The sequence below is a fragment of the Leguminivora glycinivorella genome, chromosome 8 (assembly GCF_023078275.1).
Source record: "Leguminivora glycinivorella isolate SPB_JAAS2020 chromosome 8, LegGlyc_1.1, whole genome shotgun sequence".
NCBI classification, from domain to species: Eukaryota; Metazoa; Arthropoda; class Insecta; order Lepidoptera; family Tortricidae; genus Leguminivora; species Leguminivora glycinivorella.
This window is the reverse complement of record NC_062978.1, coordinates 3836150-3849728: the sequence shown is the minus strand read 5'-3', so window position 1 is coordinate 3849728 and position 13579 is coordinate 3836150. Positions and strand designations below refer to the sequence as shown.

General features: G+C 40.0%; 1 protein-coding gene across 1 annotated transcript in view; it reads left to right on the top strand.

The window, feature by feature from the left end:
• Positions 1-497: 497 nt before the first annotated feature.
• Positions 498-13579, top strand: part of LOC125228619 (teneurin-a) — a 98900-nt gene continuing 85818 nt past the window's right edge. Inside the window, 2 exon segments of the mRNA XM_048133268.1 lie at positions 498-651; positions 9008-9293. Of these exon segments, the coding sequence (XP_047989225.1) occupies positions 9166-9293 (128 nt within the window). The 5' untranslated portion in view covers positions 498-651; positions 9008-9165.

Below are 13579 nucleotides of genomic sequence, written 5' to 3'. Positions count from 1 at the left end.
GCTGGCGATGCATACGTCGTGTCAAGATCACGTCGGCAGCGTCGCGCCGCCGCGGGTGACACGCCCGCGCCCCGCGCACCCCTAACCCACCACGCATGCTCCAATCATAATCCGTTTAGGGATGTCATTTGTCGATTAACCGTTATCTACAATCTTAATATTTAAGTTATTTGTTATCATTCAATAGACAGGTAAATTAGTTACACATGTTGCTGAAATTAATCAGGAATGTATAGATATAAAATTGTTGTAGAAACATAATGTTTGTAAGATAGTTTCAAGGATAATACGGCGGTTAGATTTCAAGTAAATTTATAGCACAGAAGCTTCCATAGGTTTGTCGAGCTAACTGACAGTATGAAAGTTGAAGATGGACGTGGAATTGTGGATAACTCGATAGGTCGACACGGGATAGGGCGGCATTATCCTGTCGCGTAGAGTGCGCGCGCAGCGGCGTCGCGCGGAGGGCATCAAACCGCCTGCGGAGGGCGCCCGGTCCGCGCGTGTCCCGTCCGTCGCTCGCGCGGTCATTCCTCACGACGCCTCCGGCCGCGAGGTGCGCTGTGCGGTCACTGACCGATACCACAGACCCGCAAATCTGACCTCCGCCCTCGTAAATCTAACGCGATCCGAAGACTTGAACGCCACACGGTACCACATGCACTGGCAGGTAGCCCGGCCCTCCGTGGCGTGATACCCAGCAATATTTTTCTAAACGACGCAATATACCGACCCACCGCTTCTGTGTCTGACTTTAATTTGTTCTTTATTGTTTTTGGTGTTTATTGTTTCCTTAAAATGTGCTTTCACTGTAGTCAAATTACATGGGGAGTTGTGTAAACTGTGAGTTACGGGCCCGTCGTATATCACGTGAGTTGTTGACGGAACAAACTTTTGCTATCATTATTTAATGGCAGCGACCGGGAGTGGATGCATTCGATTCCATATTCATGTCAGCACTGATTCATTATTATGTATCTTGTGAACGGTGAGTTATCTTTATGGGACCAATTACAAGGCAATCGAGTGTTGATTGGAGGCGATGTTGTTAATGTATTTTAGAATGAAGTATTATTTTAATTTATAGCATTTCGACCGGATTATTTTATTAATTTGATATGGAATGTATACATCCTTGAGTGAGTTTAATAGATGTTGCTTTTTAATTGGCGATTCGTAGCCGATGTCTATTATTTAGATGTATCACAAATTATACATCGATATATCTTAGGCTCCATGACAATGCGTGTGCACTAGGTACCTATTACAAACCTGCTAGGTACCAAAATCTATTAAATATTAAACTAAATACTTAGTGCCATAATGAGGTATTTTTAACTATAGCAATAGATACTGACAAATAGTGAGTGTGGAGCTTTATTGCATTCTTCTTGATATACTTTAGTTAGTTACATTACAAATGATTACAACCCGTGATTTATGAGCATTTACTTTATCTACGTAAATACCTATTTAAATACTATGTTATCTACACAAATAATCAACAAAAATAACATGCATGCTTAAATAGTAGTAAGAATGTTAAATAGTAGAATTTTGATACGTTTACAAGGGTCCTTTAGCCGAAGGACATAAACTCCGTTTGTATTTTTTTTGTTTGATCTCAATCTCAAAACCAATCATACAATAAAATCTCATTACTCTTCATGAATATACATAGAAACAACATTATCTTCGCCGGGATAAAAAAAAAAAAAACAAGATTAGCAATGCAATAAAAGCAACCTGCCATATCGACTAGAGTCCCACGACGACCATACGCCAGAACCTGTCCGACGCTAACGGCAACTTGAACTCGGACCCCAGACATCAATTAGGTTCGACTTGTTCTCGCAATTATGTGCTCAAACTAAATTGCTTCAAGATTCGTCGATCGCGCTAATGGCCAAGCGACACAGCCCGCCAGTTCACACGGAATCCATCATAATTTTGTTGACTCATTGTCCGCTTTACGTTAGATCCTAGAGGCTTCACCTCCGTGTCACGCGTGTCACAAATGATACGCCACGCACACATTTTCGGCCCCGTGGCCTAATGTCCTGGGCTAATGCGGCTGCGGGCCGACAAGAGGACAATTTCCGGGCCCGCCCTACCTTCCCGCCATTACGCACTAGAAACAATTCCCTGCCCATTATAATCATTAATGACGCCGCGGTGCCATTACCGGCCGCTTAAACATTGATTTTCTTTTGTCGCTTTTATTTACCTCCGAGGAGTCAATGATTTAACAAGTCGTTCTTATCATGATTTATATATTTGTCATGAATCATTGAATTTATTTTTTAATATTATTTCCTTTGCTAATATCGATCTTTATACCTATATACCGCGTTATACAAGTCAAGTGTACGATTTTTTTATTCACGAATGTTACAAGAACAGAAAAATAAAAGGAGGTCTTCTAAAATTCGCAAAATTGGAACTTTTCCCTAGAAAACGACATTGCAATTAATTTAACGTACGGACGACGAAACGCTCGTCGCTGACAGATGCAGGGCTAATGACAAATTAACCGTTAAAAACTCTCAGAAAGGCGCGCGCCGGGAAAAAGTTGAAAATAAAAAAGCCACTAGCCGGCGCTTTTATCTCCGGGTGTTTCGCGAAGACAGCATTTGTTTTGAACGACTACGAGTCGACTCGCGGCTTCAAAACAACTCCTCGTCTGTCAGATCTAATCACCGCTTATCCTTGCTTTGATCTCTTTCTCACTCCAATTTTATTTTCAAATACACAAATCACCAACTTTGTTATCACTTTTACAAAAGCTCTACATAAAACACCGTAAATGTTCGATCAATAAGCAGACAGTTAAACGGAGGCATCGACAGTTCACTGAATGGATTGAATCCCCGCATTCCTCCCACGATAATTAATTGGCTGTACAGCAAATCATACACAACAAAATGAGGAATAAAATATAATAGTTGAGCTTGGGAACGAGACGCGGCGTGCGTAATTACCCGCCGAGAATGTGGCAAGTCCTGGCCGCAGGAGCTGCCGGCCGCGACACTAAACTGGGAATAAAGTGCTCGGTGCCCGCAACTCGTTAATTACACTTGGAAACTCAATAACATGTCCACTACTAATTTAGTTACTAAATATCAAAGTTTCAGTCAAAAGAACCTTTATTAGTTGCGAACATTAATCGTTTTACCGCTGGCTTTTCTTAGAATGCTGATGTCGAACAAAGAGTGTTGAAGCGCTCTTTTCCTCGGGGCATCTATTAAACGGACAGGAATCGTTTCCCACAGCCCGGCTCGGCTCGTCACGGAATCAATATCGTCTTTTATCTTACGAGACGTGCTCCACATGCACACACGCTCACGTGCGACGCACGGCGCACCGCCTAGGTCTGCTAACACGAGATGAACGAACAAACACACGAGCCAAGATAGCGATAATTAAACCAAATTTCTTCATATCGCGCGTGTTTGTTCTCGGCCTTAAAACTGGGAAGCTTTAATTAAAGCTTGCTCTCTGAGCGTGATATTAGTCATTTGGAATAAACCCGCCGACTGTCGCTGTACCCGCTTCCATTAGCAGTTCACGTCGCAGAAAGTTTAAATATAAATTAAGCATGTAGCACTCACAGATGTCAAACTTTGATGTGAACTGATTCATTCACACATTTTTTGTTCGTAGAAGCTCCAACTTGCGCCAATTAAAATAGTTTCGTTTTTGTGGCGCAGCCGGTTGACGGATGTCGAAATATATCTGGGTAGGGACGAACGTTGAATATGGTTCCAACGAACTGGCGCCTCGGTGTAAATAAATATGCCTACTAACGAATATTGTTTTTCAACTACGTATTTTTTAAATAACAGATTTTTTAACCTACTACATTTTTTTAAATTGAACCAGTGTGTTCCAAAAAATCGAAAGTAGTAAGCGCACGGTAGTTTTATTCTGAATAATTTTGTCGATTTAAAATACTGTAAGATTTCTTGCAATTTGCACTAAAAAAAAGTTTTGATACCTAGAAGTTACGACATTGTTAATAGTGAATTCTAAGTAAATAAATAAATAAATATTGGGGACACCTTACACAGATAAACTTAGCCCCAAACTAAGCAAAGCTGGTACTATGGGTGCTAAGCGACGATATACATACTTAAATAGATAAATACATACATATATACATAGAAAACATCCATGACTCAGGAACAAATATCTATGCTCATCACACAAATAAATGTCCTTACCGGGATTCGAACCGAGGACCGCGGCTTACCAGGCAGGGTCACAACCGACTGAGCCAGACCGGTCGTGGTCGTTAGAACATTCTTACGGTAGATATCGCTATGCGCCTCCCCAACGCGTGTAAAGGGAGGAAATTGAAAATTTTGCACACTTTGTAAACATCGGTAGCTCAGCAATTTCGAGTCTTATCCAAGGCTTTTTTTTTCGGATGTTTTTTTTTTCGGACGTTTATTAGAAACATATATATGGGCCTTCACATTATGGGCATTTTCAGAATTTGGGACACCCCAATTAGCGAAAGTTGTTACGACAATTACGCATAAAATCTGTCTAAAAATTTACGTTTTTTACATTCTGTATGTAGATTATCGCTTAAAGTTTATGTAATTAACACAATAGCCATCTTTTTATAGAAATTTCATACTTAATCATCGTCACAAAACTGTCCGAAATTCTGAAAACGCTCATATAAATGAAACGCCGTGTTAATTGCTCGTATTATTCGATAACAACGTTCTCTTTATATTCGAAGTTCGAACTAAGATGCAGCTTCAACCGAGCTAATCTGAAAATAACCAATTCATTGTAAGGCTATTACTACACTCAAAACATTGCAAAAGCACGGTACACAGAACTATGCGCTATCGAACAGCAATGCAGTACGTTATTTACTCCAAGTCGGGCGTAACTAATACAAGTTCAAGTACAAGAACTAGCATCGCCATAGATCAATCCTCTCGGGAATACATCACTCAGCCGTGCGCCATGGGAAAACGTTCGGCTGCGATGCTTCCTACTTGCCTTATATGCACTGATAGCTATTCAAGAGGCTGGGCCTCTTACCAATAGTACTATCTTTGACGGACTTTAGGATCAAAATCTAGAACATTCCTTTGCTAATTTTTTTACTTCTGATTAGCAGAAATGTCTGCAATGATGCCACTAGGCTTAGAATAAATTTAAAAGTGGAAAATGTCTGCCTTGGAGACTTCCCACGGGTCCCATTGACCTTAGTGGTGGAAATCTTCGCTGGCTTGGTTGAAGTCTTGGTGGCTCAGTTGGCAGAGCGCTGGAGTATCGATCCAGAGGCCGTGAGTTCAAGTCTCACCAGACATTTTCCACTTTTAAATGTATTCCTTTGTTAATCCACGAATAGATAACGTGCAAGACAATCGGCGCTAATCCGTTATACTTACTTACTTGCGTATTTTATATATGCAATTATTTTCCCCACCCTCCCACCGCTTAAATAAATAGATAGATAGATAGAATAGATAGAATACTCTTTATTGGCACACCTCAGCAAAAGATACAGAAAAAAGATACAGTGGAGTGACAAATGATTATAAATAGAGGCAGACAACAGGCGGTCTTATCTTAAAGAGCGATCTCTACCAGACAACCCAAATACGGAAATACATAAATGTAACCCACCACCAAAAATACAAAACTCGACACGTGTTTCGCCTCTCTACGGAGGCATCTTCAGATGTAGACGGTCCAAAATCCGGCAATTGACCCTCTTTAGGAGCGTAGTTACTCTCTATCGCTTTTCAGTATTGGTGTGTCAGAGCCCGTTGCGTAAGGCTAGCAATGCACGGACGAGAAGTTTCCAAAGTTGCAGAACATTCCTCATGAGAATTTTCGGTAACATCTGAGAATGTTCTCGAGAACGAGAATTTATCAGAATAATTTCGTCGAACTCAGCAAGTCAAGACGTAGTCCCGTGGTAGTGCGCTGGCTTCGTATGCCGATGTTCTCAGGTTCGATCCTGACAGCGATCTTTTTGTTTTTATTTTGTTTGTTTTTTTTTTTGTATATACATGTATTGGCATGACCAAAAACACAATCAAGAAATAATAGTTCGGTACCTAATTTAAAAAAGTCAGGACTAAAACTGTGAAGTCTGAAAGTCGAAATGTTCCCTGAAGTATAGTGAGAATTTAAGAAACTTTTTGGTAACTTATCACTTATCAACAAAATAGCTAACTGTAATAGACAATATGATATGTATAATAACATATAGTTTTATATTATGTCCATTCAAACATTATTTCAAGTATATTCTCTCGTTTAAATAATAAATTGCATGTTGCAGGAATGTTCTGAGAACATTCTCAAGAATGTTTCGCTTTTTGGGAATATTCTGCAATTTCTACATTACTACGTAAGGCTCGCTACGGAGTGTCTATTATAGTTTCTCTTGGCTACAGACCCTGAACCTGCAAAGGTTCGTTACTGTTTACAATTTACTCCACAATAAATCAAACTGTTCAATTGAAATCTGAGAACTTATCCAAAGGCTTCTCGGAGATGCCTATTGAATGTACAAAATTATGAAATCGTTTTATAGCCTATACGACATACATAATGTCTTTAAAGTGAATTCAAGATCTGAATCGCATTCTCCGAACTAAAGCCCCGCTGATCCCTCCCCGTTTGCAATAGTTCTACACTCCCGGGAATATGCAATACGTATATTTTACAGTTCCATTCAATTTTATTAGAATGATTAATGTCCTTTCCTTTTATAGTTTCCGATGTAAATCGCCCACTTAGCAATTTATAGCAAAATTTACGATTCTTAAAGACCTAGCCAGTGATCGTTATATTATATGTACTAAACGATACAAGCTTGTAAAATATTACAACTGCTAGTCGTATTTCGATAATGCTCGCATTCGTTATTGTTACCGAGGGAATGTATTCGGAATTACAGTCTGTGTAACTTATTATGTATATATTATATTTATATTTAAAGCTTATACTGTGTCCAATTGCTGGGCTAAGGCCTCCTCCCCCTTCGATTTCCACTCGTCCCGGTTATGAGCGATCTCCGGCCAGTCGCTGAGATACATGTCCAGGTCGTCCCGCCATCTCCGCCTGGGTCTGCCAGATCCCCAACCGTCTTGCGGCGCCCATACCGTGGCTATTATGTGATTTCTGAAATACTTAGTCAGTTTATCTTTTTATCAATGTCCTTGGATAAAGCTGCTGAAGTTAATTTGGCAGTAAGTTCGGCAACATTCACTCCTTGCCCGTCAATAGGCATCGAGCGACGCGACGAGGCTCGAAACAAAGTTTTGTCACCGGGGCTTTATAATCCCCAATGTTTGTCAAAACACTCTTAAAGCTGTCAGGAGCGCTTAAATCAATTTATTATACAGTAGGAGACTCTTCGGCAGCGGGCATGTTTACCTACATGTATCTACTCGTATGTATGTATGTAAATCTCGCGTTCGTTGCTTCCTCAAAAAGCCTCAAGGAAAACTCTAAGCCTCTTTTATATTCTTATTTCTATCCTCCCGGGATAATTCAGGCCCATAGGACAGGTTTTTACATAATTTCACCGAGGGCCTTTCCAACCGCGGTACTTTTCGAGAATCAGTTTTTGTGCGAATTTGATGGTCACGCGACTACGAGTAACTCACACGGAACCGGCGCCACTAATTTAGTAAACATTCTATAAATCACGCGTAATGCATTTAAGAGGGTTATGTTATAAATAAAGTTTGAGCCGGGGTTAAAGAGTTTGTAAAACAAACAATTTTAGAGAACAAAAACTGAGTGTGGAGTGCGGTGCGAGGGCAATTGTTTGACATGCAAAGCGCTGAGATCAACCAGCCGCCCGCCGGGGGGCGCTGCAGGCGCGGCATTTAGAACCACGAGCACATATTGTGTGACGTCATTTGAGATGCTCTGGCCTTTGTTACGACGCAGAAAAGGTACAAAGCACTATTACGGCTAAAGTATAGCTGGAAATTCAGAGTGCACTGTTAACTTATTTTTACTTTAAAATCTTGTGGAAGGGAAGCGATAATATCATCCATCATTCTTGTGGACGTAACCTACGCAAAACGTGAAAATAAAAGCGCGCTGAAAATAATCCATCGCCCTATTTGTCACTTAGTCAGTAGTACAGACCGGAAGTTATTAGTCTCGCGCAGCGCGGGATATATCACGGGGATCTTCTCGTAAATAGATAAATTCATTGAGTATTAATTATTCAGTCGAGTTCGCCCTCGAGGTCGCTGCCATTTTATTATTGACTGTAATTCAGTCGAGCGAACCCTGGCCCGGACCGATAATGGGGACTATCGATTCGACTCCTACCTACATTTCCTTTTCTTAATCCGACCACTCAATCGGTTCGTGTTGTGCAATTGTTTAAAATATCGATATAAACTTACAATTTCACTGTTTCACACAACTCCACTTCAATTCGACTAGTGACTTTTATGTTGCTCTTTGGCATCTTGTAACTAGTTAGCAACATAAAACAGTTTTGTATAGGCATTATGCGAATAGCGCGGAACAGCGTGTATCAGATGTCTATTGTACCTTTTTATAATTTATAATACCTTAAGTATAAATTTTATAATAAGTAATAACTATTTTTTGCAACGCGGCCACACTCAAAGAGCACCCTTGTCTGCGATATAAAAAGCTGCTTTTATTCACACTCGACACAATGGATAAAGCTCCGAAATTAAAATGAAAAATTTAACCGCATCATTTTGAACATGGGCGGATCGGATCTAGTTTTATTCAGTTACGTCAGGTCCGTTGCACCGTGATCCCTCTTTCGTATGGCGCTTTTTTTCTATAGTCTATTAAGCGAGCTTTTTGTATGGCACCTCGACTCGGGCGCAAAAAACTACAAAAGCTCGAGTGTGAGCCGAGACAAGGGTCGCGGGCGGCAGTCAGCCGTGTGCGTCCGCCGAGCGAGGTCGGCCCGACCGTTTCTCGCCCTTTACTCCGATAATAACAAACCCGGTGTTCTTAGGATCTGCCAGGAATCAACAAGTTAATAAAGTGCAAATGAAAATGTTTCGATAAGTGATATAATAATGTCGCCGAACGACTTGACATCAGTGTTGAGCGATGTAAGTGGACGTTTTACAAGTGAGATGGGATTGTGAAGTGGAAGGACACGACGTCACGATGACGATGAAGTCGCTGAAGTACAGCGAGCGGGAGGACATGATGGAGGGCTTCAGCCCGGTGCCGCCGCCGCTGCCGCGCCGCCAGCCCGTGCGGAACATCTACGCGGAGCCCTTCGTAGACCCGAGGTAAGTCACCGACACTAAACAAGTGAACATCGCCCGAAAAGCTATACTCTTAAAACAAATATTGGGGGCATCTAAGTTGCGTTTTCACTTAGTGTTCTGAACAGTTCCGATCGAGCATTCGTCCGATAAAGGTAAGGAAGTCAGGAGTGGTGTGGTGGAACGAATGCTCGCTCAGAACTGTTCAGAACGCTAAGTGAAAAAGCAACTTCAGTGTTCACACAGATTAACATAACCCCAAACTAAGCAAAGATTGTACTATGGATGCTTTGCTACAGAATACAGATCTTGTGCTACTGACTAGTGATCATCGAGTTCATGGATTCTAGATGTCTCAACAAGTCTAGTGTTTTCTGCAGATCCTTCTTCATGCTAGCATAGGTACACCAGTAATTTATGGCCTGATTCGGATTTTAAAGTTGAGATAAGTCAAATATTAACTCTAGATAGAATAAATGGATCGGATTGTGTCAAAAGTGACTATTCTAATATTTATCTTCATTTTTGACACTGACTCCCGTTCCATATCGTATTCTACTACAATTTTTTGAAGATGATGACTAATACCTTAAAATTCTAACATCGATTACTTACAATGTTTGATGCTTGCATGATTTTTTCGAAGTCAGCAGCGTTATAAAAATGGATTAGATTGATATTGAATCTTCTGCTTTAAGTTCAAAGGATGGCACTAAAAACATTTGTAAGAAGGTAATTTCTTCAGCTATTACAATTTGATTGTTCCTCAGTTACGCAAAGCCTCTGTAAATATAGGAGTATACAGTGCGGCAACCTTTACTATCAGACTAAATTTTTGACATCATTTACAAAGTCTACACTTAACAAGAACATTGTTAAGAACCAAAACTCACTAATTATAATTACCATAAAATTGATAGCCAATTTTACAATTTTTTTCAACACTTGTTGCGATTTTTCTTGAACTAATGACTGATCATTCACAGAGTTCTGGTTTTTAACAGCCAATATATTTTTCTTATTGGATACTTATGACTCATTTCGTATAGCCATTTACTTATTGGAATCCTGTGGTGCCGCTTAGTAGCCTGTCATGAACCGTCGACTAACATCTAACAGGTAAGCTCCGACTAACCAACTGCTCATCCTAGCTTCCTACGCATGTTGCCTTCTCATCATTATCTATACAAGTGTACGGTCGAGGAAATTGATTCTTTAGCAATTTGCGGTTCAAGTAGATTTGGTTGACACATACTAATGCTAAGAGCTGTCAAACGTAAAGTGAACCGCTAACTGCTAAAGAATTAATTTCTTCGACCGTACATCCAATTGTAACACTATTTGAATAAGCTGCTCACCTCAGTACAATTTTCAACTTCAACTGTATAGCGCAATTGTGAGGGTACAAATACAAACAAGATTTTGAAATTTTTTTATATAGGTAAGTTAAGTGCCTGTGTGGTGACGGGTTAAGAATTTCACCACCCCCTTTCTTCCCGTGGGTGTCGCAGAAGGCGACTTTGGGATATGGGTTAATTTGTGGCGTAGGCGAGAGGCTGGCAACCTGTCACTGCAATGTCACAGTTTCGTTTTTTTTCAACCCCTTATTTGCCAAGAGTGGCACTGAAGCTTTAGTAGTTTCATGTGTTCTGCCTACCCCTTTATGGGATACAGGTGTGATTGTATGTATGTATGTATGTAAGTTAAGTTTTATGTAGGAAAATCAACATGTCTTAGACTAAATAACACTGAAACCACCGGAATAAATAAGAAGTTAAAATTTTTCACCTTTAATTTCGAATTATCTTATTAGAATTTTGTTACTCGTAGTATTTTACGAAAAGAAATCTTAGATTTCTACCACACAAACAAGAAACAATACATTACAGGAAGCAAAAATAAGCAATAAAAAGGAAGTCATTAAATTTGATGAGGAAAATATTCAATATAATAGACCAACTACAGTTGAACCGATGGACTGCACTTGTTTACCTACACCCCAGCGAGCCACCCCCTACCCTCTTCAAAGTAATAATAAAGAGCCTGAAGCCAGAAAACATCCATTTCGTATTATACCGCACTACAACATAAACATGGGCAGAACCTCTGAAACCTCTGAAGACCAGAAGATAATTAAAGTACGGCACTATACTCCAATTGCTAATTCGAGTCCAAAAAAACTACTACGATGTTGCCACTGCAATAAAATGTTTGTAAAATAGTATAATCCTTTTTTATAAAAACACACGCCAAGATAAATTATTTATTATTTATTTCAATCCTTTGATTTATATATTTAATAGTCTTTTATTATTTACATAAATACTAGGTCGCTCGATTTTTTTTTTCTTTTTTTCCGTGATTTTTAGTTGTAAAGTTGGTATTGCGCTTGTATCACTTCAGGTATCAATAACATGAAAAGTATTTTGACAGTGACATAAGTGACATTGACAGCTGTGACATTGACGTATCTGTCGTAGTTTTTTTGGACTCGAATTAGCAATTGGATTATACACAAAACTAATTCAGCGGCTCTCATTCGGGCGATCCTTTGGGGGTTTCTATCGACGTTCGTAGTAAGCAATCTCGTTCTAAAAGTATTCCGAAGGATACCATATGTATTTAATTGTACTTCGCGTGCTAATGGAATGGTTATGAAAAACCTAGAAATTATGGTGACCAGGTAGCCTAGCCGCAATGATAATCGTTAGAGCTAAACCAGTGGCGGCTCACTCCGCGATTCTATCGCCACGCTACAAGTACATGCCGCTGCCGGTGGCCGCGAGTCCGCGGCCCATTCAGTGGTGACGACCTTCGCGCGGCGCAATAGAATTCAATGTCGGCTGCTCACGTCCGGTCCGTTTGTTAATGTAGGCAAGAATTTAGAATGGCGGCATTTTATGAACATCAAAGGAGTGAGCCTTCTGTACTTGTACTATATATTCTGTGGCTATTAGACACCGATCGAAACGCAGTCTAGCTCTATAGAAATAGCTAACTATGATAACGATATTATCGTAATCGTTTGTGCATTTGACTACCTACTAGCAGCGGCTGGTCCATAACTCCATACAAGTCGATTCCCACCGGCTTGCCTAAAATTGAGTACTAAGTAGCTAATGTTAAGGTATTAGGTTTATTTTTTCTCAGTGTTGCCTAGCAGAAATTTTCACCAGCCGCCACTGCTAGTGGGTAGGCCCAGGGATGCTTTTTTAATACCACGTCGGTGGCAAACAGATATACGGTCAGCCTGATGGAACGTCACCTGCTATGGACTGCAACTCGAGGGGTGTCACGTGCGCGTTGCCGACCCATTAGAAACTTGTACACTCCTTTTTTGAAGAACCCTGGATGTTGATTGCACCAACCACTTAACTCAGGTTTAGTGGGTTGTGTCCCTGTAAAATTTTGGTTAACCCTCCATTTTCTAATTCGGATTGAAAGAAGTATCGTATTAGCCTGCGCATTCAGTAAGTTATAACACAGAAAAAAAAACCAAATGTTTTTTTTTATTAGTTTTTTTTCTAAATATGGTTTTTTTTTTTTCTGAACAAATAATACGACATTCGTGAGTTGTAAGTAAGTTGCAACTTAACACTCGTACCATAATTGGTAAATTTTAATTGACAATTCGCGTTTTTTTACAACCCTCTACACTCGTACCATAATTGGTAAATTTTAATTAACAATTCGCGATTTTCATGGTCACCCTACAATTAGGATAGTTCCGTCAACCGCACTCTTTTGATTATCCACGATAGGCGTCAAATTGAATGCCATTGTTATTGCTACTTTTGAAAAATCGCCCACTCAAGTGTGAAATTTTATTTTCCTCAAAATCAAAGTACCTGTGACTGTTTTTTTTTTTATTTTTGTCGTGTCTAGACTCTCAAGCATAACTTGCCTTGTCGCGCGCGAGTCCATACTCGAAGTCGCGCGACATGTTGTGCTGAAGGGTCTGATAATGAAATTAGTTCTTTTTGAAAAATTAAAAAAACAATAAAAAGTGTTAATGTTTTCATAATTGTGATGGTGGACGATCCATTAACCGTTTCTGTGCGGATGACACGAGAGGCGTGTCATCAAGGTTTTTTACGAGTCGTGTATGACACGCGTCATTTTAAAATCGACAAGTGTTATGCGCCACCACAGCGTAATGTTTTCGAAAATGGAACACGCAAAAATCGGTTGACATTTAGTGGTTGTGTAGAATTTATGAATTATCCTGTATCCATACTAATATTATAAATGGAAAAGTGTGTGTGTCTGTTTGTTTTTCCGTCTTTCACGGCAAAACGGAGCGACGAATT